Source organism: Pleuronectes platessa, chromosome 1, assembly GCF_947347685.1.
Source record: "Pleuronectes platessa chromosome 1, fPlePla1.1, whole genome shotgun sequence".
NCBI lineage: Eukaryota > Metazoa > Chordata > Actinopteri > Pleuronectiformes > Pleuronectidae > Pleuronectes > Pleuronectes platessa.
In genome coordinates, this window is record NC_070626.1 from 12,990,625 (window position 1) to 13,018,357 (window position 27,733).

General features: G+C 41.5%; 1 protein-coding gene across 1 annotated transcript; it reads right to left on the minus strand.

Annotated features, from left to right (window-relative positions):
- Nucleotides 1-3,472: 3,472 nt before the first annotated feature.
- On the minus strand, nucleotides 3,473-27,628 carry LOC128438801 (RNA polymerase II elongation factor ELL2). Its single transcript, XM_053421504.1, has 12 exons — nucleotides 27,453-27,628; nucleotides 26,984-27,031; nucleotides 13,193-13,320; nucleotides 11,337-11,500; nucleotides 8,683-8,924; nucleotides 7,928-8,052; nucleotides 7,037-7,151; nucleotides 6,024-6,477; nucleotides 5,146-5,197; nucleotides 4,524-4,695; nucleotides 4,353-4,397; nucleotides 3,473-3,604 (listed from the first exon to the last, which is right to left on the minus strand). The coding sequence occupies exons 1-12, from the start codon at nucleotides 27,588-27,590 to the stop codon at nucleotides 3,494-3,496; spliced, it is 1,794 nt and encodes a 597-aa protein (XP_053277479.1). The 5' UTR covers nucleotides 27,591-27,628; the 3' UTR covers nucleotides 3,473-3,493.
- Between the last annotated feature and the right edge of the window lie 105 nt (nucleotides 27,629-27,733).

The following is a 27,733-nucleotide window of genomic DNA, read 5'->3' on the forward strand; positions in this document are numbered from 1 at the left end:
AGTGAGAGATGTCAGGTACATTGACTCACATTCACTTGAATGAAAAACCTCGAGTCTGCGGCTCTTTGTTTCTCAGCAGATTATCCTTCAAGCAGAAAGAAAACAGAACATTTGAATGGAAACGTTCTGTTAACTCGTCTTTACAAATATATAAAAGTATAGTGACTAAATCCATCACAATCTGGTGAGACATTAACGAATGGCGTATGGAATGGTTTTTTAATGGCAGGTTGTGAAAAAGCTCTGTTTCTATATCTTTGTCGTTTCTGTTTGGTAATAACTGACTGGCAGTGTGTGTGTGTGTGTGTGTGTGTGTGTGTGTGTGTGTGTGTGTGTGTGTGTGTGTGTGTGTGTGTGTGTGTGTGTGTGTGTGTGTGTGGGTCTGATCATGTGAATATGGCGTCTATGAGCCGACCTACCTGTGTGATAGAGTAAAGTAAACATTGTTTTTTGTGGCACTTTGTGGGCCTTTGGAGCCTTTAGCAAAATAATAAACAGAATGAGCAATTCAAGATCAAGAATTGCAACAAGAATTGGGATATTGATGATTTTTGAGCGATTATAAGTACTTAAAGCGCATCCTGTGCAAGAAACACTCAAAATGAACAGACGTTAACTTATATTTGTACAGGACTGTCGTGGAAAAGAATCTGTTGAGTTGTGAGACTCGGAACATGCATTTAGTCATGTGCTGTCATTCAGAAGCACAGGGATCGAGAAGACTTCTTTTTTTTTTTTTTTTTGTGCAATCCTAATGCTATAACTGACACACAGTGATATAGAACCATAGATTATTGTATCCTTTATTATAACAACATGAAGCCTTCATCCTTTTCATTTTTGTGCCCTAATCAAAATTACATATAAATATACAGAGCAAGAGCTGCGTTTTTCCTGATGGGTTTTAATGCAATGTGATGATAAATGAATTTTACCCCAGAATTTACCATTTCAAAAGTTGTCTTCACAAACAAAGAAACTTTGCGGAAGACTAAACACGAGGATCTATTTTATGTGGGCATTGCAAAATGTGCTCTAGTGAATAGAAGCCATTTATAATGCATTAGTTTATATTCATTCACATTTAATAAACATTTTTTAACCCAAAACACTTACAGGATGATTTGTTTTTAATGTTGTTGTCATGTTGTTCCTCTTTGGTCCAGTACATTTGCTGAGTCCTGTATCGCTGAGCAACATTGTGAATACTTTTTTTTTTTTTTAAATGATGATGACCAGAGTGATACAGATAACCTGTAAATAAAAGTCTCGACCAATCAACTCTGAGGGCAAAAAGCACTTTTATGCTTTATTCGTTCGAATTTTGCAAAGAAAAAAAGTATACATTTGTAAAACACAGTCCATGATGCTCTCTGACTCTCTTCCCTTCAGCAGGTGCGCGGCACATTAACACACCCGCTGTGCAGTACACACTGGTGCTTCGTCAACACTCAGCACCAGAACCACAAAAACACAGTGTGAACCTCTTATTGTGGCTTGTGATAAGGATTTGAAAAGATAAATAAATCTGACTTTGTGAGAAAAATTCTGTCCAGTGATTCATTCATCATAGTCAATAACCCACATATAATGATGGTCTTTAATCAACTACTTGACACTAATAAACCCTTTCCTCGCTGAAACATTCTCATAATTGCCGCCCACTACCTGAAAGTGATTGAGTATTGGCAATTTAATTACGTTTTTTTTCCTGCTTGATATATAGCACATCCAACCATATGTCCAGGGCTCGGTGCGATGCAAGTAGTGATGGTACAGACCAGTTATATTCCTGATGATAAATGTCTGACCATATGCCTCGGTGGTGATTTTCAAAACAGAGTGCCATAAGGATTACAACTGCTGAGTAAGCGATCTCATTTCAGCAAATCAAAGTGTACACTAAACATTTAAAAATACATGACGACATTTTTCCTCCAGAAAGTACATTTTCATTTTAAGACAGGTATGAAAGTGAACTCTAACATAAGGCAGGTAAACAGATGAAGAGTGGATAATATCTCCATGTTGATATTGGCAGATGTTTGTCCTATAGAAGTTTAATCTTAAGGCTTCTATGTACATTATTGATTTCATGAATTGACATTCAGTATAGAAACTGCAACCATACACTACAATCTGACTGAAAATGTCATGACTCTGCTGCCCCCTTTTTTCAAACTGGGTTTAGTGCAAAAAACCTTTTTCGGTGCAGATTATTAACTGGAAACTGAAGGATATATATCCTCCAAGTCAATTTAAAAAAAATGCCCAAGTACCGCAACTGGTTATGATGAAGCAATTACACGATTTTCAGGGATGTTTTAAGTATTTGGTGAAGTGGCACCTGACCTCCCGTCTGCAGCCTCTCTTTGTCATTTAAACCGTAAGGTTTAGGTGAATTCGATGCAGTGACACTCCACAATCATCAGGTCGGCAGAGAAAAAACACAATAAGTCAGCTGAATGTTTAAGCTGGTCGCGACCGCTCCCGCCTCCCTCCCGAGCTGCTGGGATACAAACACTTTGACTGAAACGAGATGTGACGCATCAAGCTGAGAACAAAAACACGTTATAGAGGAGGAGGGCTTAAAAATAAATACATCAGTAGTTCTAAGCAAAAGAGAGAAACTTCTTTCCAGTAGGATCAAATACTTCAACATAGACTTGGTGCCTGATAAACCATGCCAATAAAATGTTGTGAGGAGGAAATATCTTCTTTCCTCACCAACTTATTCCAACAGCCACAAAGACCATTTTGGTACCTTCAATAATCACTAAGAAGAAATGGCTGAGGTGAATAAATACTTAAGATAGACACAAGTGCATTTAGGAGTTAGCAGATAGCACATATACCGTACTGCACCAGGTTCTATGTTAATCTTTACAGATCAACATGTCCAGACATTTAAATCGTTTCCAGTTTCTTTTCCATGAGTTCAGCTGCTTTCAAAATGTTCTGACCCCACTTTCATAATAATCGGTGAAGACTGAATCTGAGCTGAAATGATCATGTATCACACATGAAGCGACTTTCATATGGACTCACTCTTTTTTTAAGCTGTAGAGGATCAGAGAAATTTGCTTGAAGAAATGTTTGACTTAATATGTCGGAAATAAAGTGAATAAGTTAAAGTTGTGTTTGTTACCTTGTAAATGTTGCCATGACACTGACAATGGTTTTATCTGTCCTGACATCATCATACGTAAAGATGGAAAAATCTCATCATCCCAAGACCATCGTCCCTTCTTCCTTGGACTTTTAACATGAACATAACATATGAAGCAAATGATTTCTTCAATACAAACAGAATTACAAATAACAGAAATCTGTTCTTGACTTAAAATCATTTGTGCTCACAGCATCATCCGTGGTCCCTGAAGAAAGAAGTCCTCTTCTATCCCCCTCAGGTATAAATGCTTCGTGTGCTGATGTTTATGCAAAGAAGGGTCTCCAATAAAAAAATCTCCGCAGTCGACAGAAAGCCTGCTTGCTACGAAGAAACCTGAGAGACATCATAGTCTATGATGAGCTGTTTGATGTAGGACAGTTTTTCATGGAGATACTCGCAGCGTTTCTTCTCCTCCCGGTAGCCTGGGAACTTCTGTGGAGAAGAAAGACAGAGGAAAGACAATGTTTTAATAACATTTCATTTAGCTGACATTTTTATCCAAAGCGACTTACAATACGCGCATCCAACTATGAGGGTGCAAACCCAGAACAACAAGAATCAAGAAAGCCAAACTATAAAGTGCTATAGGTAAGTGCCATATGCCAAGTGACCTGATGATGTGAAGTATCTGAAATGATGATGCAGAGCTCAAAACCCATTTGGAGCCAAGTATATCTGCATGGACCCTTTGAATTCTAATGACACTGAACCTAGAGTTCAACAACTTCTGGTACTTTTAACAGAGTGTGTTTATAAGTTCACAGCAGTTTATAGAAAATAGGTCTGTGACTTTCTGTAATGAAGAAAAACTCACAGTGATCAAGTCTTTTGAATAAAGTTTAACATACTGAACAAATGAATATCCTGCACATGATTAACTTTATGAGAAGTTATGAGAAGTATGAAAACTTTTTCTTCCAAATGTAGGTGTTTCCAATCTGTTGTTATTCATGTGTGAATTGAAATGTACAAAAAACAGGTGTATGGAAAATCTTAAACTTGGATTATTATGGCCAATATCAAATGTTCTAGTTTTTCAAATCCAAGAATCAGTTAACGACTCTTCTCGCCAGACTTAAATTTTTTTTCCATGTGACTTCTCTGTGAAAATCAAAAGGAAAATCCAGTAAAAGTGAAAACAACTTTGACGATTTAAATGGCGGCAAACAGTTTGACTCACCTTTCGATATTTGTTGTACTTTTCTAGTATTTGGTCTTCCATGATCTGCATAGCAGGAAAAGGAAATTTTTTGAAATTGTTAATATGAATTCAGGTGCATGAAATAATACCTTTGCATCTAAGTGTGTGCCTTTGCTCAGTGATGATGAGGAGTTGTGGTTGTATGTGTACCTTATAGTCGTGTGTGCCCGGGGACAGGCTCTTGATCTTGGACCCTAGCTGAACAAACATGTGAGTTATGGTGGCGATGCGAGAGTGGAGGTCTTTGTACTCATCGTACTCCTCACAGAATTCTTCCTGGTATCTCTTACGTTGCTCTATACTTATAATGGGGCTGTAGGTGCTACAAGAAGACACACAGACAAAAAACACTTAGTAATATACATGGGATGTAATATTTGAATACATCCCAGATGATATTCATCAGTATAACAGATCTTATACAGCTAAAGATACATAGTACTAGTCAAAATAATACTTTCATGCACAACTGACTAAACATTTTAAAGTTTTCAAAAAAGGCCATTTCCATCAATCTTGCAGTTGCTCTTTCTGACACAAGATGGCAGCACATGGACACAATGTATTCTTACTATCTTATACCAACGCTAACCAGTGGAAGTTCTGATTAATGAACAGAAGATATGGAGATAAAATCGAATGGTTGTGATTGTTACATACGTATGTGGAAGTCCACACATGTACTGACATACTCAATGTAAGGGAAACTACAGAGGAGACACTACATGTAAATCATGATAATAAAATGGTTTTAAATTATCTTTACACTCACAGAACATAATCCGGCTTCTCCTCAGAGGCCACAGTTTTGGTGATGGTAATATCTGAAAAAAGAACAACACGAGATACAGAAAGAGACTTTAGTGTGAGTTGAGTGGAAAAACTCGAACATGGCACGTTGTCACTGTAAGTTGAGCAATGTGTTTTTGTTTTTCAAAAAGTCACAGTGTGTGTGTGTGTGTGTTTGAGCTTGTGGGTGTCAGGAGACGTCTCCGCTTAGAGACCCAGAGCGCTGCTTGAGCTGTTGTTGAGTCAATCAGCCACACAGAACACCGCGGACTCAAGAGACGCAGCTTAAGGGAGCGAACACATGCTTATGAGATAATACTGTATAAAAGCACCAGTGAGCTCCGAGACTCACAGACACCTCAAGCCATTACCGCTGGTCATCAGAGTATTTGCGGTCAACTTGTTACTGTGCAGGTAAGTGCCAGAGTAAAAATAACATTTCAGACGCATGAAAACAAACGCTGTCTGAGAATGTGACCACAATAACATGACAGAATATTCAAACAAAGCCGACAGCATGAAATTAGGTCAAAAAAACAAACACAGACTCTTGTCATAAATCACTGTGTTGATATCGAGGTGTGGTTAGAGGAAATGAGGCTGTACCAGTGAGAGTGCAGCCTCAATGTTCAGTCCAAACCCGTCTAAGAGGAAACTAACTGTGCAAGATATAAACCTGAGAGGCATTCTGATCTTTGTAACCGAACCCACCCCGAGCCCCATGTTTTCCCCGATTACAGGCACTTGCAGCATAAACAATAAAGTAGATATCCAAGCCAACGGAGACCGAACCCGACCCAAACCTGAATAATGTTTGTCCACGATCAGTAAAAGAATCAAATGTGCCAAAAGGAGCCTTACTTTCAAGTGTTTCCGGCTTCTGCTTAAGATCAGGACTTGTCTCCAACCAGTTAAGTCCCTGGTTGTCTTTTAGCCTCTCCCGCTCTTTGTCTTTGTGCTTTTTAGACTTCTTCTTTCTGATCTGGCAGGTGGAAAGCTGCTGGTGAGGGCCGTCAGAGTCGCCCTGCGGTGGCAGGTGGTCGCTTCCCTTGGGTCCATGCTCCCTGCTCTCTGAAACAGGTGTGTCGGAGGTGCTACACAGTTTGTGGGCTGCAGTAAAGCTGCTGTGGCCCGCCGGTGAGGCGCTCTGTTTACCAGTATGGTTAGTTGTCCCTTGAAACTCAGTCTTTGTGTGGAAGCTGTGGTTGAGGGTGGGAGTTGCATTGTTATGTGTTTGTTGGTGCAACCTCTGGTCCACAAGTTTTTGTCTCTTGGCAGCGAGCCTTTCCAGTGAGTCAGAAGGCACAGGGCGTTTCTGGGATAAGAGGAAGAAAAAGACAGATCAACCAAAACCACACAAACAACCTGAAACAACACTTGTCCCGTCTCAACGCTACAGAGAAAAAGCCAGCATCTGTTTTCCTACTGACAGGATTTTCCCACTGTTAGCTCAAATTTTCACTGCAATATACAATCCTGTACCTCTATGGAAACTGAATGGCACTATCATCCATCTGTGTGCAGTATAACGAAGATGTGATCATTATTCATCGAAAAGGAAAACGCTGTTAATCAAAGTTCTTATTGTTTTTTTTTCCACAAAGTTATTTAGACGTACAAAATGTCTTCTCTGTTTGCAGAGGAGCACACATTTGTATTTTGTCAGAGAAACCGGTTTGTGCAAAAGTTATACTTGTGGCAACATTTTTGAAGATTATTTATCAAATTTAAGCTTTTGATTTGGTTATTCACACATAATATGTTCACAGTCAGAATGTTGAAAGTCTGAAAATAACTGGTGAAACATAGAAAACATATCTGAGACCAGAGGATTGGGGTTCAGAGGATTTAAGGAAAACAATATGATTATTTACCATTGGGGGATTTTTTACTGTGCTCTGATGTAGTGTCGAATCCTCTGAGGTCTTCAGTATCGACGCGTTTGCTTGAAGACTTCTTAAATGGCTGCTAATCTGTGGCTGCAATTTCCTGTTAAACACAAAGAAAGAACATGGTAACCCCGACAATGAGACCATTGTGTAGCAGGTACAGAACAGTTCTGTTTCTAAGAGTTGATTAGTGCGTGAGATGTGTGGGAATGAGAAAACAAGACGTGGAGGAGAAGAAGAGACGCCAGATAAAGATTGCAGCCACTGCCTGTTCACAAACGTGTTCAAACAATGCTATCACAAAAAAAAAAAGTGCTCATGCCCTACTTTCTTTATACGACAGTTTTGGGGTTAAATCTCTTTCAGGCCATCAAGTCTTCTCCATGGTTTTTATTGCTGTATTTGTTTTGGATTAAGTTAATATCTCCCACTTTTCGTCCAGCTTTGTTTCTTGTAGTCGTAGATGATATTCTGAATTTTTCCACAATGTCAATCCACTATGTTGGTCAGAGAGGATCCACTTTGTATATGTCATATCCTAGTATCTGTTATGTAGCCATGTCCATCATTTTCCAGAACATTGATCATTTCTAGCATTTCCTAAATATATGCGAGTGGTCTACATCTGTTGCTCCTCACTCTCTCTAGCCTGCTACATTTGTTTTTGAGGATTCGCTCTTGACCTTGGGCATTATAAAGAAAGTAAGAGAATGTGTTGTCAGTCATGTCAAAAAAAGTGACTTGTGCCACGAGGGAATAGGGAGTGAAAAGAGGAGAGCCACTAAACAGGCGTCCTGATGAGGCAGAGAGGGAAATGTGATTATTGGTTTGTTGTAACAACAGAGATTCCTATTGGGCTCAATGCCTGTGACCCACCTGGCCAGCAGCCTGCTGATCAGCTGCCTCTCCTCCTCGCTGTAGCCAGGCCAGTCCCTCTGCACATGCTTGTAGAAGTCGTCCCTCAGCAGGTAGCTGCTGTCTTTGGGATTCACTTTAGCCACCTGAAAAACAAGACGCCATACGATGTTACATTCAACTTATTTTGGATTTTTATGACACTGGGGGAAAGGCCCTTCAACTAATGTCGAGTCTAGAATTTCTTATTTAACTTTATTAATCAGAAAGCTCAATTCAAATACATTATTTTCCAATCGAGTGCATCAGTTTCTTTGTCTCTTTCTTTCAGTGTCTTTTCTCTCCTCTCTAAGCTGCTCAGGCTGCCTCGCTCTGAAGACATCCATCTGTCTGGAGCCTCCTGACAGAGCAGCCCGCCCCCCCGCTGCAAACAAAATCACTACAGTAACAATTACAGCATTAACCTAATTATACACATTGTGCACAAAAAAACATATGCATTCTAACACATACACAAACACACCAGTGATGGTAATACAGACACAAAAATATAATTTCAAAATGACTGCAATGTATTGCGAGTTTAATTTAATGGCCCCAGGTTTCTTTTCAGCACAATTCACAATGATTTTTCTTAGATGTGTACATGTGTGTTTACCATTGTACAAGTCCATTTGAGCATGATGCAACCTTTGAAATGTATACATATATATGCATGTGAGTGTTTCTAAACATGTATGCATACACAAAGACACACATATATCACTTTTGCCCACCTCCTCCAGTATAGGACTGAGCTCGGCTTTGTCCTTGGGTCCGGCTCTCTCTCTGTCCAGCCACAGCAGGAGCTCTGGTTTCCTGTAGGGTTTCAGAGCCAGCAGGTGGATAATGCGTTCCCTCAGGGGCTTCTGGGTCGGCGTGGCTGTACCGCCGATCCTTTGGTTGTTGGTGGACTGCTTACAGAGGCTGCTCTCTGGCGTAGAAGGAGCTGACTTCTTGTGAAACTTGGTGCATTTACCTGAGCACAGGAAAAGAACAGGATTTAAAGTGATACTCAGTCAATTGAGTCTTCACAAGAGACAAGAAATAAAATCGTTGGAGTTTTCAGACATTTAGAGAAATGTACAATATGATACTTCAGCCACTAGGGGTCTCTCATTCAAAACAATAACAAAATACCTAATTTGATGACGTAGTAAAACAACACAGGATCATGGGAGTTGTCTTCAAAACCATTTCTTGTCCAATAATTGTTTAGGGTCACTTGCTTTCCCTGAGCATTTACACTTTACTGGGAGGTCTTTGGCGATAGACAAATAATCAGCAATGAATTAATGAATAATACAAAAAAAATTGTAATGATGTCATGCGTCGTAATGCGTCATTGTCACAGGTCTGGTAAACTTAAAAGGCAACACAAGTAACAAATAATATATAATAGGTCTACTTGTTTTTTTCTACTGTATTTAAACCAAATTGTTACATATCATATCCCATGTGGGCCAACTCAAGACAGAAGTAGTTCACCCAAAGATTACACTGTTATAACCAATGAATATATGTAGAAAAAAGAAAAATAGCCTTCAATAAAAACTGTATTTTTTTCTTCCATTTATTCATTTAATTATTTATTTAACACATTTATCGACTAATTTATTTATACTTAAGTCATTCTTATACTTCATAGCAGTGATGTGACAGTAAAGGGTTCATCTTTTCTCTTTTGGTTTTCAAACTTCACCTGTTCATCTTAGCTAAACTGTCTTGGCAGTTGACGGACTAATGGGGGAAACATACATCAGTATATCGTATGATAACCTTTGTTGCTGGATCCCATGTGCACGCAGGCCTGCAGCTATTGGTCTTCAGATGTCATAAACACCTGGCCGATCATTGGCTACATCTCTGCAGCCGACAGGCCATGTTAGAGCAGTGAAAGCTATCTCACTGCACTAATCCCATTACAGGTTAATCTGTGCTTTGAAGGTCAGAGAGAGGTACAGAAAAAGAAGGCTTTTCTCTCAACCCAAACGTATGTCCTGAGACTAGATCATATCTCTGTGCATTATCATGTATCTACTGCCAGCCGTGCATCGTGATAAGAAATATTCTGGATTATGTAATAACTAGGTTGCTTGATGTGCGTAGTGCCAGGTGCTTGCTCTATCGGTTTTGGCATGCCTGATAACGTGTACTGTCTTCATGATTACCTCCTGACACTGAAAGGGGAATGTAGAGTGCAGTTATTAAATGTTTGCCTCTGGGCCTATATGTTGCCAAGTCATTTTCACCCTAAGACCTGATGTTACATAATCCACTAAATCTATATTTGGTCTGAACCAGCCAGAGTTTCAGCTTCCCTGGAGCTCCGGCACCGACACAGGGGTCAAGAATCATGCCAAGAAACAATCTTGTATAATCTCAGTTATCGTTGGAGAAGAGAATTTAAGAGAAAAGTAAAGTGGAGACAGCTCTTCACTGCATGTTTGCCTACTCATATTCTCATTATAATAATATCCTGTAAGGTTTTCTTGAACTCTGACAAATAGGGGAAAATTGCTCTTAGCACATTTTAATTTATACTACTTTTAGTTTTGTGGAAAACATCTGAACTTTTTGTAATTATCAGAGGTGTGTGAAATGTTTGGAGCAACTAGTTCTGTTTGTTTGTTCTGTGGTGATGCTGGTTGCAGTTTTTCTTTCTGACACTGTAAAAATTCCCTGGAGTAATTGAACCACAGCAAGTAAAGACCTGCCGCTGGACTCAGTCCACAGAAGCCAGAAGCGGCTGAGCTGCTGTTCACCTGTTTATTCAAAATTTGGAGAAGCTCTACTCAGTACTTAAAACACAGAGCCGGCGAAGCAGTTGTCGTTGCATTACCGTTATTATTGTGATAATTGACCACATCACATGCATTGAGCACCAGCACCAGAAAACATTAATTAATTAATCACATCTGCATGAAAATATTCCTTTCAGTAGCATAAATGTTAAGATCCTGGCTCTAAATAACACACTGACCTCCTCCCTCTGAAGTTTAAGGACAAACGTTGCTGACTTTGACCAAACATCTATTCTGTTTAAAGCCAGATGTGAGACACAAAAGGAATAAATGAAAATTACAATATAATTAATATAGCAGACATGAGTTGGGTTTTGGTCTTGTTTTATTACTAAAAATATGGTCTTCACATCTGGATTTATTCCACATTAAAACAGGAAGGTATCTGGTTTCCAGCTCTTTCAACCAAGGCAAATATTCCAATGACTTTTATTGGTATTATTCTCTTTCTATTTTTATATGCCGTCAGTTTGTTCACATCCAATTAGCTGATCTCTGTCCAAGCTCTAAGCTGTTTGGCCTTTTCTGAACATGTATCATCCTCTGTTCCAGTTTCTGCTCCACAGAGGCCTCTGCTCTGTTCTTACTTGGATGTGTGGCTCCAGGTTTGATCTCTATGGCGGAGCGACTCCAGCTGTCCTTCTCCACCTGGGACATCCTCTCGCGGGTCACCTGGTAGGAGTCCTCTGTGGCACACACCGTGATCTTGTCCTGGATGACCCCCTGACCTTCCAGCTGCTCGCGGCCGTCACTGCAGGACACAATCACAGAGCAGTTGAACCGCAGGCCTCTCTGCTGGCTATACAGTAAACACTGTAGAAACTGGAGCCGCGTACCGACCTGAACTCCAGCATAAAGTGGCTTTGTGGTGGACGCTGGCTAAGTCTGCTCTATGGTTACTGTATGTTATGTCACAGACTAGATATAGACTTGCAGGCCGCTACATGTGAGGAAGCCAGATATCCTGGTTGAAAGCATGTTAGAGCCTGTGGAAAACAGGAAGCATTGGCTTTGCACCTACTGGCACATTAGAAAACCAGGACTATCTTGGATCAAAGTGAAAAAATGTATACATTGACAACATGAGCTGCTATGATGCAATATTAGGGCCATGTTAAACAAACAAAAATCGTATATTTTGAGAATTAAGTTATAATATGATAAAAAAAAAGTCAGAATTTTACACGGGAAATATCAGATCAGTCTGTTGCCTGCATTCAAATGATGAATGTGGAGCATCGTGTGAAATTATAGTATAGTAAGTATAAGTTTCACAACCCATATAATACTTGTACTAGAATACTAGTCATAAGCATCCGGATTGTGAGTACGTTGCCTCTTTTGTGGAGGAGAACATTTTATCGGTGGTCGACTGTCGGTTTAGTTGTTCACTACATCTCTCAGATATTCAAAAGGGTTTAGTAATTTTCAAGGAACAGTGAAACTGGTTCACGATTCAGGATCCAGAATTTTTTTTTTTTTTCTTTATTCTTGTAAAATGAGACTTTATTTATGGTATATCGAATGTTTTCCCTTCAACATGGCCTTAATAGTGCACCCAAACAGGGAAAAATAAATCAGAGAATTACCTGTGATGAAAAATGTGATTCTTTCTATTTTTTAATACCTCTTTTCCGAGATACAATTTAAATTATGAATATAACAATATATCTGACCAGATATCATATCCCTCCTTATCTTCTAAACATCAAAACAAATGTGCTGTTGGGCAGAGAGAGTAAACCTTCCCTCTCTCTGTTGCTCTTGGCTCCAGCAGCTGCGTTTCACTTCAGACCACAGTTTACCGTCTGGCAGCAGGAGGCAGCAGCAGAGCAGAGTAGCCCTCACTTTTCAAGCACAGCACCCCATAAACAAGGTATAATGGGTCTGAGTAATGAGAAGGTCAGCCCAGAAATATACAGGAAATTACAACTGCCCCATCCTGTTTAGAAATGTCTCTCACAATGCCCTCAGAGACACGGGGACAAAGAGAGCAGAGGAAACTGAAAAATAAAATGTGGTGCTGACCTATGAAGACGACAAAAAACTATAATACTCGAACCTTAAATTGAGACTGACAGATCTGGAAACTTTTTATAATCAAATTCTCACGCTGCACATCAAATGCTATCGCTTCATGACAGGATATCGTTAGCAGTGACAGTACAGTACGACCAGAGCGGCATAGAAGTGATTTCTGGGTATTATTAAAATGAACGTTTTTTTATCTGGGTGAAACTAATAAACTTTACTGACGTGGTATTGGATCGGGTATATAGATTAGCTCACTCTCCGGTGCCCAACCTATTTTCTGCAGAGGTATTTCTGATGCTGGCATCAGAACATCGATTATTTTCCGTGGAGATTCAGGCAGAATCTTGAATCAGCAAAATAAGACTTGCAGTTGGCAAATCTAACAAGTTCCACCTGATTAACCTCTTACCTTGAGACATACTGATGGATGCAGTCAAAGCTGGCCTGAGGCTGGTCTTTGCTGTCGCTGGATAAGTAGAAGGAGAAGATGCGAAGAGCAGACACTGACTCTTCTGTGGGAGCTGGGATCTTGATGTACTATGAGGAAAAACCGGAGAAGGTCAGATTTTATTAAACTTATAAAACAAAGAAGAAGACGACCTGAAAATTGTTGTATAACCACACAGACAACACATACAAGTTAAATGCACCCACATTTTAGTGTTGTCACTTAACTGCCAGATTTCCCTGTCTGTTATGATCTGCCTTTTGTCTGTAAAGATGTTAAACCAAGTGTTCATCACTAATTGTGTGCACTGAACAACATGTGTTGAAGAATAGTTATATCGTTTCACTGGCCTGGAACCAGCCAGTCGCTTTAACTCGCCAATGTTTTTCAGAGTTCAAGCAACCTTTGTTATCTTTCAGACTTGGGAGGGAAAAGCGATTATCTACTCAGCAGAATTTCACAGGCAAACTGAGGCCAAAAGCATCGAAGCCAAGAACACAGGGCCGTCCAAAGTCAAGGTTTTTACAATGAGCATAAAACAATGGAGTTTCTCTTTTCACAACTTTCAGCCCACTGCAAAGGCCAGACTGTGACCAAAGATAGAAGCTCCTAGAGGCCTGCAGCCATCGGCCTAAACAGTAAATATTGTGTGCAGCAGATTTTGTCTGAGGATACCTCAGCATTCACTGTGAGTATCATCATGATGGAAACTGTTGTGACCATCAGATTCGGATTTTTCAGAAATTGTTTGGGCACAAATGGAAAACAATGAACACAAGTCTGGGTTGGTAATCCTGGAAAAGCTAGGACACGCACTCTGAAAATATGCTACCGTAACAACCCCCCCCCCCCCCCCCCATCAGCCTTCTGGTCAAAGCTACGCCCACAAAACACATAAAAATGCACCATGAACTGCTGGAGGACGACTTCTCTGAAACTCGCTCGCTCACTCACTTCCTGCTCTCAGCGGTGTTTGTCTCTCCGGCCGAAGACTTGAGTCATTTGCAGTGAGAGCAAGGACAGCTTGTCCGCAGGTCAGTAACTACTGACCTATACTGCTAGGGCCAAAGACACCAGCTTTTATTTTTTGTTTCTTATTTTTTTTCCAGACAACTTTATTTGATGGTCGTGGAGACATGGAGAGGATCTCGGCAAAGTATGATCTAAAATCTCAGCATGAAAACAATCTAAGGATGAGGTTGATGAACCGTCAGTGAATTAGCATCTGAATCTGCAGCTTCCTTCTGCTTTTCAGAAGTTGAATTTTAGCAAGTTTTATGTTAAGCCGACAACTAGGGTGTTAAATAAGCAAATATAAATGACCAACATTTTACCACTCAACTTAGTGTTTTCATCTGTGAAATACAATCTTAACGTAATGATACGGGACAACCAAAGACACAGGAAAAGACTCTGTGCAATTTAACATTTCCAAATTGATTCATCAGACTCTCTTCCAGAAACCACAGCATTTATTTTCTGCAGTGACAAATGTCAGAGTTTCCACCTGTAGAAGGAAGCTCCCTTCAAAGACCCACATTGGACACATTACATTGCACAGCCTCTTCAACACCAGTCACTTCAGCATTATGATGTAAAAAGTACTTCACAGACCAGCAGCGTCAGATTCATGCTCTACAGAGGTTTGGTTGTGAAAAACGTCCTGAAACAAGATGACTCTCATATGAGTTTTATGCGGTTTCCTGCAGAGGACAGGAAAGAACGTACACGTGTGACCTCTGATGAATGTCACTGGGGAAAATCTGGGAGATAATGAGAACTTGTGAGCACACCGTGCTGTCGGCTGACTGTAGAGCACTTGGACTATGATAGATGAGCTGTGGAGAAAAATTCTGCTAAAGCAAAATCATAAGGTCAGCTACACCTTTAGAGAAAGTATTGGGAAACAACAATGTCACTCCCTCATTTTTATTTTCACAGAATCTCACCACAGCGTTGGATGTATGAACAAACACACACACACACACATACACACCCAGGATCCACAGTGCGACTTTGTGTCGCTCTGTAACTTAAAATAAATCTCCTTGGGTAAACAGTGTTTTTAAGACTCTGCTCCACTGAGGCCTCCATGACATCTCCTGGCACACTCAGTGGAGCGCAGCTGAGCCAAGGCTGCAACCTCCAGGGCAGACAAACGCACACACGAACACACACAGAGACATAATAACAGATCACGGAAAATGAGAATCAGTAAAAAAGGCCAGGATCTCGACTGATTTGACCACTGAAAAAGATGTAATTGCACGGTTATTCTGCAATGCTTCCCTGGTGCTTTCATTTAGTTTTATGAGAAATTTGAGAAACACTGCACTTAACATCCTTTTGGGGGTATACGAAAGACAGAGGGAGAGATTCTGGGATGTCAGGAGCAACCGTGACTACAGTAAATAAAGAGACTCTCAGCAGAATTTTTCTAAAAGAAGTTTTATTATAGCACATAATACTCAGTTTAAGCCTTTATTAATTAATTAGGATTTTAAATTACCCGCAGGATAATCTGTGCCACAAGTTACGGCTTGTCAGTATAAGTATGCTGCTTATGAAAGTGATTTCTGAAGTGAGCTCTGCAGAGACAATACTCAGCAGGGGTGGTCCATTACTTCTGCACTGTCCTTAAAAGTCTTTTCAGCTGTTTTCCCCGACCCAGACGTTGGCTCTATTCTCTTATCAGCTCTCTGCATGTGTCTTTACATGCAGGCCCTCGCCACAGGAATTTATGCGAACTATAAACAGCTGAGCTCCGATGGCACCGCAAGATACACAGCAGCTTTCATGGAGCTGCACAGGTGGATCTTATATTTTACGTGTCCTGTTGTGGATTGTGTAATAGCTACTTGTGGTAGCCCTGTAGTCATAGATGCCTAAATCACACTGGAGGGGGTAACAGAGGGGATATTCTATTCAACATTTTACAAGATGATGACTGGACTTTTCATGACCACTTAGTCTATCCCTCATCTAAACAGTAATAAAGTTTAAAAGCTTTGTTAATTCAAGTACTGTGGTGATACAAATAAATAGTAACGTCACTATAAACACTCACTTCTCGCTCATCTTACGAAATCTTACTTGAGAAAGTGTTCATCAGGCCTCGACATGAAACCAGACAAACTGCTTGTAGTCATGAGCTTGTATTTCCATTTTCTGCTAATTGTGATTTGGAACTCTCGATTTCCTACAAGAGCTAAAGCCATTGGACAATAATAATGGCACTAGAGCACATACCTCCACCAAGGCTCAACAAGGCCCCCATTTTTTGTTACCTGTCTAAAAACACCTATAGTACCTCGCAATGTTAAAGACAAAATGGAATGGGTTCCCATCCTTCCACCATGTTGTGTGGAAAGTTGTTTCGTAGTTTTTATGTGCTGACAGACAAACAAACCAACCAACAGACAGATGTAAAAACGTTACCTCCCTGGCAGTAAAAAAACATAAATGGACAACTCTCTGATAATAACTATCCACAAAGTGAAAGAACACAACATCCTATAAAGAGAGAGGACTTAGGTGAGGGAGAAAGTAGAATTTCCTAAATGAAAAGATTCAGCGTCCACCTGGCAAACGCTGCTCCCGTGGATTACTTGGAATAACCCAGACAGATGGTTCTGAGCTCTGTTGCTTGAGTTGAATTCCACTTCCAGTGAAAACCAACTTTCACTTTAAGTGTGATTAGCATTTCCTGGGATGTGCAGCATTAGAGCAGCAGAAAGGAAAGGCTGTCAGGATATTTATTGCTTTAAAAAGAATGTTGAATGGTTGCTCGAGCTTTAAGTCATAAAAAGTGACTGGTCTTGTTTAAACAAACCTTCAATTTTCAAGTATTTGGTAGAGTTTATTTTTGTCTGGGCTGAAAAGCCTGAGTTCACGCATCTCTTCCTCAGGCTGGTGGGAAGAGCGGCAGATGTAATGGACATCCAAGTTGAAATTAAATGCCTTTAATGTGCAAGAATGTAAGTGTTATTCTCATTAATGGAATACGATAAGAACAATGTGCCGCTCAGTCAGAGAGAAGATCATCAGAGGACGTTTCCTCCAATTTTCCTGCAGAGTGGCAGCAATTAATAATTTACTGTCGTGGTGTTATTGGATTGTGCCGTGTGCCGTTACAGGAGTCCAGCTGTTAGAAATGCACCAACATGCAGAGCGTTCAGCAGCAGTTAGATGGCATCCAGCCAGTGAACATGGTTCCAATGAACTTTAACGGGCAGATTTCTTGACCCCCCGCTGTGAAAATTACGACGAGCACTCTCGTTCCCAGCCAGCGGGGCTGAAGCACTAAAGCCTCGTGCATCCTCCTGAGAGGCACACACGACAACTCAAACCCAGAGAGGCTCTCTTTCAAAAGGACTTGGCACTTAAAGAACTCAACTGACCATGAATAATTAAATATTTATTGTCTTTCTTTCAGGGTAAATATTCAGGGAATCTGCGGGTTCCTTCTGATCTTTGCTATCGTCAAAGGGAGCAGAAATACAGCTTCAGAAACAATACAAGCAGAGATAAAGTTCACAAGGTGGTTATGTAGAAAAAAACTCTTATTGGCAAGGGTCAACCCCTGAGAACTAAATGTTGTTAAGATTTCCCTACAGTCTCCAGTGACTTATGTCCTGAGTAATGCTCAGTGACCCCCAGGGGCCAAAAGGCAAAGAAGCGAACCGAGAGAATCCTGAACCTGACAATTGATTCAACACACAACTCATTCTTTTAATCCAAACTGTGGCCCCCCCCCTTTTACAGAGCAGCTTCACACGTTCACCTCCAGACGATTCACTTTTATCCCTGAGCCTCCGTCTCACTCTCCACATTCCACATCCTCATCCCATTTAATACAGCTAAGACGGTCCAATAATTCCTCCTGAGTCTCAACACAAAGCAAATATCAAGTCCTGCATGACTGTCTCCCCTCTTGTCTCCATCAATCTCTCTTGAAGCCGTTACTCCAGGCGTAGGCCCATCTGTCCATCTGTTCTCTGCGTTTTCAAACTTCACAACTCTTTTTGTCTCAACAGTTTTAGCTGTTTGCTCGAATCCTTTTACGTTTTACCATTTAGATTATTTGGAATATGGTTTGGAGCAAAGGAAAAAAACAGGAAGAAGTAAAGTGCACCAAATCAAACAGATGGCACAACGGACAATAATAAATGAAATTTCAAACATTAGTGGTTTTAAATGCTGGTGTGACGAAGATGCAACAACAAAATTAAAGGAGACAAATCTCAATTAAGTATGTAATTATGGCCAAGTGAATTCATTTGGAATATGGAAAAAAGGACGAAGGTAAAATACTTTGTTCATAATATTTTAAAAGTGACAAACCTACGAATCCAATAAGCCGTTGCTACTGAGCCCTTTCACTTCCAGTGAGCTTCTTCTTGAATTGAACCTAGTTGTTGTCATAGTGCCTGTGTCTTGTATGTGTGTGTATAGTGTTTTATAAAGTGTAACCTATTTAAAGTAAAGATGACTGAGCCGATAGTAGCTAACAAGACTTTCGCAGTATGGGAAACATTTCCATGGTAACAGAAAGCTCTACCAATCAGAGACGTCACTACTACACACGAGGATTGTGGGTAGTGTAGCATTTCCTCTTGACATCGCGAATAAAATACTTTTTTCTTTGAACACAGTTGATATCATTCTAATTTGGGTCCTCTAAAAGGAGCAAATTAAATAATTTATTTTTAAAGACTAAATTGGATGGTAACAACATTATGAAAATCTATATTCAGAAACTAAATTGTTGAATAAATGAAAGCGATGTTGTGTGTCTCCTGTGCAGAGCCTCCAGCAGCTGGAGGGCCCACGCAAGGCAGACAGCGATGGTAGTGCAGCTTTATATTCACGATTGAATATTAATTTCACAATCAAATGACTCTTTTTCGCAACATTTCTGCTATAAACGTATTCCGAATATTAATTGAGAACCCTAATCAGCAAACATGCATTCCCTCAAGGCCTCCAACAATTATGTTCATGATCCTGCTCTATTAATCATGTTAGAAAATTAATGTGGAGATATTTCACCCAGCCTGGAAAACACAGCAGCACTTTTAGGTTTGGAAAGATGTTGACTATAGTTCCCTAGTTATGTTTTTTGAATGGCAACTCAGTGAGAAAAACATAAATTTATTACATTTATTATACCAGTGTTGCCTAACTGTGCCAAGACTTAAACATTTCTGACACAAGTTAGAAATCTAAAATCAAAAACCCAAATGTACAACAACTGGTTGAAGCTGGTTCATGAAGGCTGTGATAACAGGACACATTCAAATTTCTAAATGTTCTCATTGATTCATCCTCTTAATCTTTATCTCTAGTTACCTCTGACAAAGATGTTGTGTTTTCACTCCTGTCCGTTTTCTTTTTTGGTTGGTCTTATGAGTGTTTGATAGTAGCACAATCTGATATCTATGAATGTATGTTATTTGGTGCACCTTGACTAAATCTAGGTTTCTTATTAAGTCAACTGTTGGGCCATTGCGGAGGTATATGAACAACAAGTGTCGTTATTTGTTACTGTTTTTATGTACACACAAGACTGTTTAGGCTACCTTCCAAAATAATCTGATGATTTTCACCGATCTATAGACGGAATTCACCACTGACCTGTTTAGGATTCAAAATTTTCACCTGAATAACACATGCCAAGTAACACAGAACCTTAAGCCGTTCTTAGACATGACCTGCGTGTAAGATCCGGAGAATTGGATAAGGAGTTTACCCAGAGTTTGCCTTTCACACATGCACAACACAGATGCTCTGCACAGACGTGTTCACAAGAAACAAATCCTCCGCATTATCCAGGCGAGAGGTGGAGCGCTGTGGAGATCAGGTGAACACACAGACAGCGCCCTCAGCTCTTATCACCAACTCTCTCTGTCAGTGTCTACTATGTGTGCGTCACCGCTTTTTCACCGGGAGAGATTTGTTTTGTTTTTGTTGAGAAAAGCGTCATCAACCATCCAGCGGGGTATCCCCCCTGTGCTCGCTGGAGAAAATACAGAGTGTCTGCGGAGTTCAGTGCATGTCTGAGAGCAGCTTTACTGTCAAATTCCAGCAATTAAAGTTTTGACAAATATGAAGGTCGAGCCTGTAGGTGTGTGTGTGTGTGTGTGTGGCGACACTTTCTTAATGAGCCACAGTTCACTCTCAACTGTCATAAATGTCTCCCCATGTTGAAGCAGCAGGACGGGAAAGGCTCGTTTTCTTGGCTTTATCAAACTATAAAGTCGATTGAACAAAAGCTGTGAGAGACTCCTGTCAGTGCATGGGGCTTATGTTTCCTGCAAGCTTTTGGTTGAATGTGGGGTTTGGGTGTAGATCTCATGCAGCCTATTGTTTCCACATCCTCTGCAGCCTGAGTAATGGCCTTCTGAAAACAGGCCGTCTTTTGTTCTGGCCTCCTCGGCTCCAGAGTGGGATGCCGTGGCACAGCTTCCCCTCTCTGGTTGATAGGAGGAGAGGGAGGAGGTGCAGGAGGAGGTGGTGGACGGAGTGAAACCTGTCGCCACCACCGCTGTCTGTTATCAGCAGGAGGCAAATCAGTCTGTGCCGGGTGTAAATGCAAACTGTGTGTGTGTGTGTGTCTGCGTTAATCCAGCGTGAGGAGAGAGAGCCTCAGCTCCAGCTCCTCTCACCGGGGCGTAAATCAGCATTACTGCCACTCATAAGACCGAGAAACGAGAAAGGACCAAAGTCTATCAGCCAAACATCTCCACCAGTGGCTTAAAGTCACACAGACAATGACAGTCACACACACACACACACACACACATACATGCTCAGACACCCAGCCTCCACCCTCATCCGCACCACACTTCAGTAAACACTGCTTCTCATCATCTCATCACAAACAAAAGAGCCCAATCGTTCCCAGGGCCACAAGTTGACACATGCCATTTAAGACTAGCCCCCTCCACAATGGCAGACAGTGATACACAACACAATGTGTGTCTGTGTCTGCGGCCCAATGGAAGAGAGAAGGATGAGGGGCAGCAGGCACGGAAGAAAATACAAAGACAGAAACTAGATGAATATTGATGCTTAATAAAGCCTGACCGATCTACATGCCTTTCACAGGTATATTGGTGTATATGCTGTCCGAGACATGACAAATTAAAACATGATTAGGTAATTAGGGAAAAGTTCATCAATATCTATGAATTATTCCGTGAGAAATCAATGAAAATGTTGAAGGAACTGAAACAAAATCCTGGATCTGCCCCAGATATTGATCCGAAACAAACTTTTATGAGTTCTTTCCTGACCAACACCACTAACTAACATACAGACAAACACATGTGGACAAATACATAAAGTCCTTAGTGCAGGGGCAGACAGCGAATAACTCCACCAAGGCTAAAAGCCTTATCATATCATGCAAGAGAGTGAAGCAAAATCGCTGGATCATCTCCGAAATTGAATGGTTTCCTCTTGGGTCATGCCCGGAATTTAATTGAAGACGTCTAGACATTTTTTTCGCAAAATCCTGCTAACAAACACAAGAAAGGTGCTTTGTTCCAAATGTATCTACTAGCAAATCCTATGAACTTTCTAAAAATCTGTGTCACCATCAGTTTCCAAATCCCAGTGTTGGACGTGCTCCAGTGTTTAATGCATAAGTCTGTTTATAATCCAACAGTCAATCAGTCAGCACTTGGAGCCATGCGGTGTCTTCTCTTTCTTGCCTCTTCCCACATGCTGGAAGTGAGTGATTAATGTGGCTGCCTTGAGTGGGAGACAGCGCATGTAATCAAGCCGCAGCCTATAATCACCTTCTATCTTCCTTTTCATTTGCAATTTCACAGAGGGACATAGCTGCCACCAGAGCTGTGAGCTCCACCACTCAGGGAGAGAGGCTGGGTATGAGGGAGGATGATAGGAAGGGGTGCTGTGCCATAAGAGTCCCAAGAGGTTTCCGACTGCAGTGCCGACAAAGACACATCCCCGGCAGTTGCCTGAGGGCCAAACTGTCGACTATCCACAAATTGTGGGTCACTGTGCCCGACAACCGCCCCTCCTCCAACCCCATCCCCACAGAACGCTATGTTTCTAGACATGCAGGGCCAAACCATAACGTGTGTGTGAGTGTGTGTGTGTGTGTACCTTTTATGCCTCATTAGTTCATGGTGTGGATTTTCACATGAGGGAATTAGATGGGACACGTTCCTCAGTGAGCCAAGATGTGCTCCACATCTCAAGCTGCTTAATTGGACAGAGAAAGCATTTTTCACCAGAGCTGCTGCTGGATCTCAGAGGGCCACTTGTCTTCATCTCGTGCTTGCACGTTTGCTAAACAAATATGTAATCCTGTCGCCACACGAGATTTTCATTCTTGGGTTTTTAGCAGACGTAGCAAGATAGTGGTAAACTGGGATTATGGTGTTTAAAACATTATAATCCCTCAACAGTTTCCTCTTTGTTGGCACACACACACAATCGTAAACAAGATCTGCCAGAAAAAAACACACGTTTATAACAAGTGACACACACACACAACATATGCACACTGGAATGCAGTAAAAGCTCTTATGGAATGTCAACGTTTGCATGTGCTAACTTCAATTGCAATACTTTTTTCACGTGTTGCAATGACCCTTGAACTCTGCAGCACAATGGAAGTCACATTCACTGGTGGATACTGTTCCTGGAAACATGAAGACACTATGTGCTATGTACAGTCCAAGAGGATTCACACACATTAAGAGTACATTTTTTTACAGTGGTTTACACACTTAGATGATCTGCGAGACAGCGAGTGTTTTGTTTGGGAACAAAGATGGAACGCTTGCAACTCAAGCCGTTTTCATGCCTTTCAAACACTGTTTTCTCACATCTGCTCTTTCGGATATCATCCAGAGATCTTACTGGGGGGCTGGCCGGAGAAACTCCAGAGAAAGTCTGAAGCCCCTCACTTGGACATTTGAGTTATCACATACAGCCCCTCCATAGAATGTTAGGAGATTCAGTGCATCTCTGAAAGCAGCTTTGTCATCTACAAAACACTAAATGGTCAGGGCCTTAAGTGTATTTCTGAAATGGTAGCTAGTGGTGTGTAAGGGTGAAATGGCATTTAGCCACTATGCTGCCCGCTGCTGGAACCAGCTCCCAATGGAGTCAACCATAACTAGATTTAATCGGAAGTTATAAACTGCTCCATTTAGTTCACTACTTCACTTGACCAATTCATCTTACTCTTTAATTAGACATTAAAGTTTTACAATTTGTGCTTTTATACAATTTCTATGTTTTACCCTTTTAAATGTTTTCATGCTTTATATTTCTCTGAAGCCCATTGAATGACCTCTCTGTATGGTAATTGGCTATACAAGTAAATTTTGCCCTGCATTGCTTAATGCAATCAAAGTTACTTTGGTCCATGTTTAAAAACATCAGATAAAAGTCTAGACTTCAACCTGTGGTCACGGTTAAACAGCTACTTGTTTACACTGGAAGATGTTTGCAGTCTTCTCCGTCTCAAGTCTCGACTCAATTAGTTCCACAGCAGGAAAGTTTCTGTCATGTTGGGCACAAACGAACCCTGGGGAGAGGCCACCACACATCTGGACCGACTGTAATGTGTCGGGCTGCAAAACTCAATTCATTTCGGGTTATCTAAGCGGGGTGACAACACACAAGGCTGCATTCCCCCACTTATTGTTATTCAAATCAGAGGAGACGACACACAATAAGAGAGAGGGCTCCTGGGATCTCAGCATAGACACGCAGACACACACACAAAAAACCACAAACTCAAACACACGGATACTTGTGCAAGTGGCAAAACTTCCCTCATTCCCTTGCTCTTTTATACACAGAAGTAACACACCACACACACACACACACACACACACACACACACACACACACACACACACACACACACACACACACACACACACACACACACACACACACACACACACACACACACACACACACACACACACACACACACACACACACACACACACCTCGGGGGATCCTCTCTGGGCTGCTTTAACACTGCTACACAATAGGCAGTGAGGGAAGGACAGGAAAAGGGAGGTGGGACATGAATAAATCATGCCTTTAGGCCACACAGGACACAGCATAAACACACACACCCAAATAACACAACAACATAACGGCATCAAACAAATCAAGGAATGGTATTCCAGTCCTAACCCGCACACACCACTTAGACACACAAGGTGTTTTTCTCTCTCTCCCTCACACGCAAACACAAACACAGAGGGAGAAAAAGTTGGACTCCAACGTGCCAATAGGATGGGGAAAGTCAGCTGGCCAGAGTTCGTCTACTCTGTCTCTCTCTGTGTCAAAGCTACATACATAGAAAAACACACACATTGATGCTCGTCTGAGTCAGGCAGACAGGGGAAAGGTAATGCACACTGAAGTCATCATGTCTCACACTGTAATCAGCAGCATTATGGCTCCTGTAATTACCTCTAAACATTCATTTGGCTAATAACTTGAGCTCTCTGTGCCATATAAGGGAGAGGTGTGGGAACAATCCCTCCTCACTCACAGAGTCAGTAGAGGTCCGAAGACCAACTGTGACGCTGTCAAAACTCAGGTTACCTCCACACTACTTCGTTTTCAAACTAAAACGATCCCTGTCCACACAAACCATTTGGCTCCATATCAGTTTTAATGCCCGTCCATACTAACATGCCTGAAAACAGATATCACGTGACCACTCACACACACACTGAACACGTGTGTTGCTGTTAGCAAAGACGACAGGGGCAGCAGGCCGAGGCTAATGCTGGCGGTTTTCTTCCAGAAGGAGATCATGTGATAATAGCCTGAAGAATTCACTATGAGTGTCTACGTTATAGTTTCTGACCATCTCAGTTTCTGCCCGTCAACTCCAGAGTCCAAAGATTTAAAACCGGGACAGCAGCGGTTTCAAACTTATCCGATTCAGTGGCTCTAAAACTCAGGAGTACTGTGGACGCCAGGTGTAGCCAGAGCAGAGTGGATGTGTTCTCAAACAAAAACATAATACTGTAGTATGGATGAAGCCTCAGACACAGGCCTCTCTTTTCAATACAACACTCACAATAACACACATTCAGTCTCACAAGCACTTGATGAAAAAAACTAACTTACAATATAAGGTGATGCAAAATCAGTTAATGCTTTCTTTTGATTTGAAAAGCTGGCTCTCAAAAAGAGAGAGAGCAAAGTCAACAAACTGCCTCTTCAGGTGAGTAGATCCATGTGTGTCCGTTCAAGAACACTTCACTTGGCAGCTGCAGCAGTTTCTCCAGTCGAGTTCACGGACTCCAGTCAGCGTGCTGCGTTTCATGGACAACTACTCCTCAGCACAAACTCAGTGCTTCAGCTTAGTGAGTGAGCTGTGAAGCCTCGGATTGGATTTGCAGCTTGTCTTCTAATTTAATGCCACACATATTCCTGTGGAGGTGGACAAGCCCTGACTGACAGCTTGTGCACAAGCCAGTCAGGTCACTTTAAGCAAACCTACTGGATTAATAAAAAAGCCACAGCCACCTAATTATAATCATAATGATAACAACAACAACAACAACAAGGAGGAAGTAGAAATGAATATGACCATTCTCAGTCCTTCAAGGAAGAAATTACAAGTGCTTCAGGGAATTATTAAAGTGCAACACTCTTTCAGTTAAAACTAAATCACCTGAGTACTAATAATACAGGAGTAAAGCGCTCTTTGCCCTGTTAACCACACAAGCCCCCTCACAAACTTCACCACCACTCAGCTCATCTTGTCGTGACAGGAAGGGGGTTGCAACTCTTTCTGGCCAGCCCCATGCAATTAGCATTGACTGAAAGGTAAAGTATTCCCCAGGGACACAGCTGCTCCAGACTTCAGTCCAAAACACGAATAGTTCAGTTGTGTGCTGCGGATCATTGCGCTGTGATGACATGCCATGTGCTTGCACCACATACAGTAAATACTCACACGCACAGACATATTTTGCACACATTTAATCCTGATGTCACCCTATTTGACTTATGATTACCCCTCTCCACACTGTTGACTCTGGCTCAGTCACTCTGTGTGTCCCTCCCTCCCTCCCTCTTCCCAGCGTCACTCACTGACCTAACAAAGCCTCTCCACAGTCTCCAGCCTGACCCAATAACCTGCATGCCTCCTATCTGCTGGAGACGAGCAGCTATAAGCTCTCATCTGAGCCGCTGCGAGGCGCAGCAGTGCGGTAGCACATGAGTCAACAGCAGCTTTGTGTGATGAACAAAAGCGTCTTTGCAGTTCCAGAATTTGTGAAATTATTTGGCACAAACCTTTATTTTAGAAATGCATGCACCTAAGATTGCCATGTTGGCCTCCTATATATATCAAATGATAAATAAAGCTAACCCTTACTAAACGTAAATCAGGGGCGGCTCCAGGGATGGGGTCAGGGGGCACTGAATTCTAAAAGCAAACTAGTCACTTAAAATCAATACTAACAAATAATATGACAAATTACGTTTTTGAAGAACACACTGTGTTTGAACAATTTTCAAAACATGTTCAATCACGCATGACTTTCAACAAAGCTATTGAGCCAACAGTAAACAGGGAATTGACTTCAATGTGCACATCAATGAATCGGGAATGGTGCATGGATGAAATGTAATCTCAATTGTAGCCGCCGATTTAGAAATATAATAGATCTGCCACTGGCATACATTATAATAATAAAAATAAGATCCAAAAATGAAACTTACCCCTTGGTTTCCTTTGAAACAAATGGATGGTTGATTTGGCAAAGTTCCCTGAGAGGAAGAAGCAGAAAAACAAACCATTATCATTTAATGTGATAAAGTGTCATTTGAGCTCATAGAACAGGTCATGCCTGTTGGGGTGTTTATTGGTCTCAGATCATTATGAGACAGTAGCAAGTCGACTTCATTGTGAAGGCTTCCCAGCAGACAGCTGAGTGTTTCCCGTCAGGCAGCGGGCTCAGACCTGGTATGTCCCTGACACAGTCACGTAGCCTCACACGTTCAGCAGGTTAACACACACAAGTGAACTAATCGGAGCTTCTCTAGTTTAACTAGTCGCAACACAAGAGGAAAGCGTAGAGACGACCAGAGAGTGAAACAGCGATGGGGGAGCAAAGAAGCCACACTTGTCAAAGTTGTCTCCTGATGAATCCACGTCCTCACACACGCAAACGTGAACACACAAAGGTACCTTGAGGTTTTGATGAGCCTCCAGTGCTCTGAGAGCCGTGTCCGTGAGCTTGACGTGGAGCAGCGTCCTGCCGGAGCCGCTGCGGCTGCTTTTCCCGCAGCAGAGCCCGTAGAGCTGCTCCTGCCTGAGAGAAGCCATCTCCGGCTTTTCTGAGACTCAAGTCAGAGCTGCTTCCACCGTCCGCTGCCCTGACGTCACGCTGCGAGGGCGGGGCCACGGCGACAACAGCACCAGTGACCCGTGTTTGTGAGTTTGTGTGTTTGTTTGAGTGTGTGTCTTCG